The following is a 1,731-nucleotide window of genomic DNA, read 5'->3' as shown; positions in this document are numbered from 1 at the left end:
AATATTCCAACTACTTCTGCTGAAGAACCAAAAGACCTAGGGTGATGATATTTGGCCAGTAGCATGCTACCAAATTTGTTCAATTTAATGACCTTGAACCATAAGGGTCAAATATGTTAAAATATCCAAACAACTCCTCTGAATAACCAAAAGGCCCAGGGTGATGTTATTTGGCCAGAAGCATGATTGGATAAGCAACTGCGAAGTTTGTTCAAATGAGTGACCTTGTCCCAACTTTAAGGTCACGGGGGACAGATTATTTAATTTTTAACCACCTCTCCAGAATAACCAAAAGGCCCAGGATGATGATAATCTGGCAAGTAGTTTGCTGCTATGAAGGGCTTCTAAGTTTGTTTAAATGAGTGACCTGGGTCCACTTTTAAGATCACTGAGGTCAAATAGTTAAAAAATATTCCAACAACTTTTTCTGAATAACAAAAAAGCCTAGGGTGATGATATTTGGTCAGAAGCATGATGGTATGAAGGGCTACCAAGTTTATTGAATAGAAGGACCTTGAGGATAATGTAAGTTGTAAAACCTGTCTAAACAGAACAAAACAACATTTATACAACAATGTTTACACTAATGTCAAAGGTTGTGTTGTGGATTTTTCATGGTTCAGATCAGACATGCAACACTTCAGCTTTACATACATATGTTCATGTATGCTAAGTTTGTATTTTAATTTGATAATGGTTCATAGTAAAAAAATAATTCATCAGAATTTTTAACTACATTGAAGTATTTATATAAATACTGGTAGTCACTCTGATGGATCTTCTTATTTCAGGGAGTTGAGATTGATAGAAGCCCTCCAAGAGCCTCATATATGTGAAAAAATCCTGAAGTATAAAGTCCACAAGGAAAAGAAGGGATCACTGAGATTTAACAAAAAGGAAAGTGAAACTATGGAAACCCTGCATGGTTTAGTGTGAGTTTGCAGGATTTGTTATCATGGTTCTACCGGATACAATGTATATCAACATGCAGTAACGATTGAACATGTAAAAATGGATAAGTGTTGTTCTTAATCACAATACTAACTGTCTTGTACTACACCGATGATTAAAACCCCTGTAACATATTCAGTGGGGATTGGGGCTTTACCAGAGGGATATCAGAGTGGCTGTGGCAATTTGTCTGTGGATGGAAGATTGTCCAACACACCTGCGCTTATCTCCTCAACCAATTTTCATGAAACTAAATGCATATGATTAGTCTTTGGTAGATGTGTAATTGCTATTTAGATTTGATTCCAACACTTTTGTTTGGAGTTATGTAGTTTTTCTGATAAATGTAACATGATATTGTCCAAAGTGTTGCTATTAACCTTTTTGACCACTACTAATGAAACTTTTAAAAGTCATGAACTGTAAGACACCTTTACCTATCACTTGGTTTGAAGAGCACCGGACAGAAGTCAAGGAAAAACTTAACTGGTAATCTAGATGTCCAGGGCTGATAAGAATGTGCTATAGGCTTGCTAGGCATCTCTTGTTTTGTGTTGACCAACAACTATTTTCCCTCTGTAGGAACAAGGGAGTGAAGGTAGACCTGGGCATTCCTATGGAGATGTGGGACACACCCTCTGCTGAGGTTACTGACATGCAAAGGAAGGTCAGTTAAAAAACGCCAGATGAAACACTTAGGAATGTAAATTCATGTATTGGTTTTTATTAGGTGATCTATTGCGATCGCCTTTTGTCCGTCGTCGTGCGTCCGTAAACAAT

At 37.1% G+C, this 1,731-nt stretch overlaps 1 protein-coding gene across 1 annotated transcript; it reads left to right on the top strand.

Moving 5' to 3' along the window:
- Window positions 1-743: 743 nt before the first annotated feature.
- LOC110444263 (protein canopy homolog 4-like) lies at window positions 744-1,642 on the top strand (the record flags this gene model as incomplete). The annotated part of the gene is made up of 2 exons (XM_021488655.1): window positions 744-932; window positions 1,534-1,642. Coding segments are annotated over 2 exons (283 nt in total), but the record flags the coding sequence as incomplete, so codon positions are not given.
- Between the last annotated feature and the right edge of the window lie 89 nt (window positions 1,643-1,731).

This window comes from Mizuhopecten yessoensis, unplaced genomic scaffold (assembly GCF_002113885.1).
Source record: "Mizuhopecten yessoensis strain PY_sf001 unplaced genomic scaffold, ASM211388v2 hete_36076702, whole genome shotgun sequence".
Lineage (NCBI taxonomy): Eukaryota > Metazoa > Mollusca > Bivalvia > Pectinida > Pectinidae > Mizuhopecten > Mizuhopecten yessoensis.
This window is presented reverse-complemented; position numbering and strand designations above follow the sequence as displayed.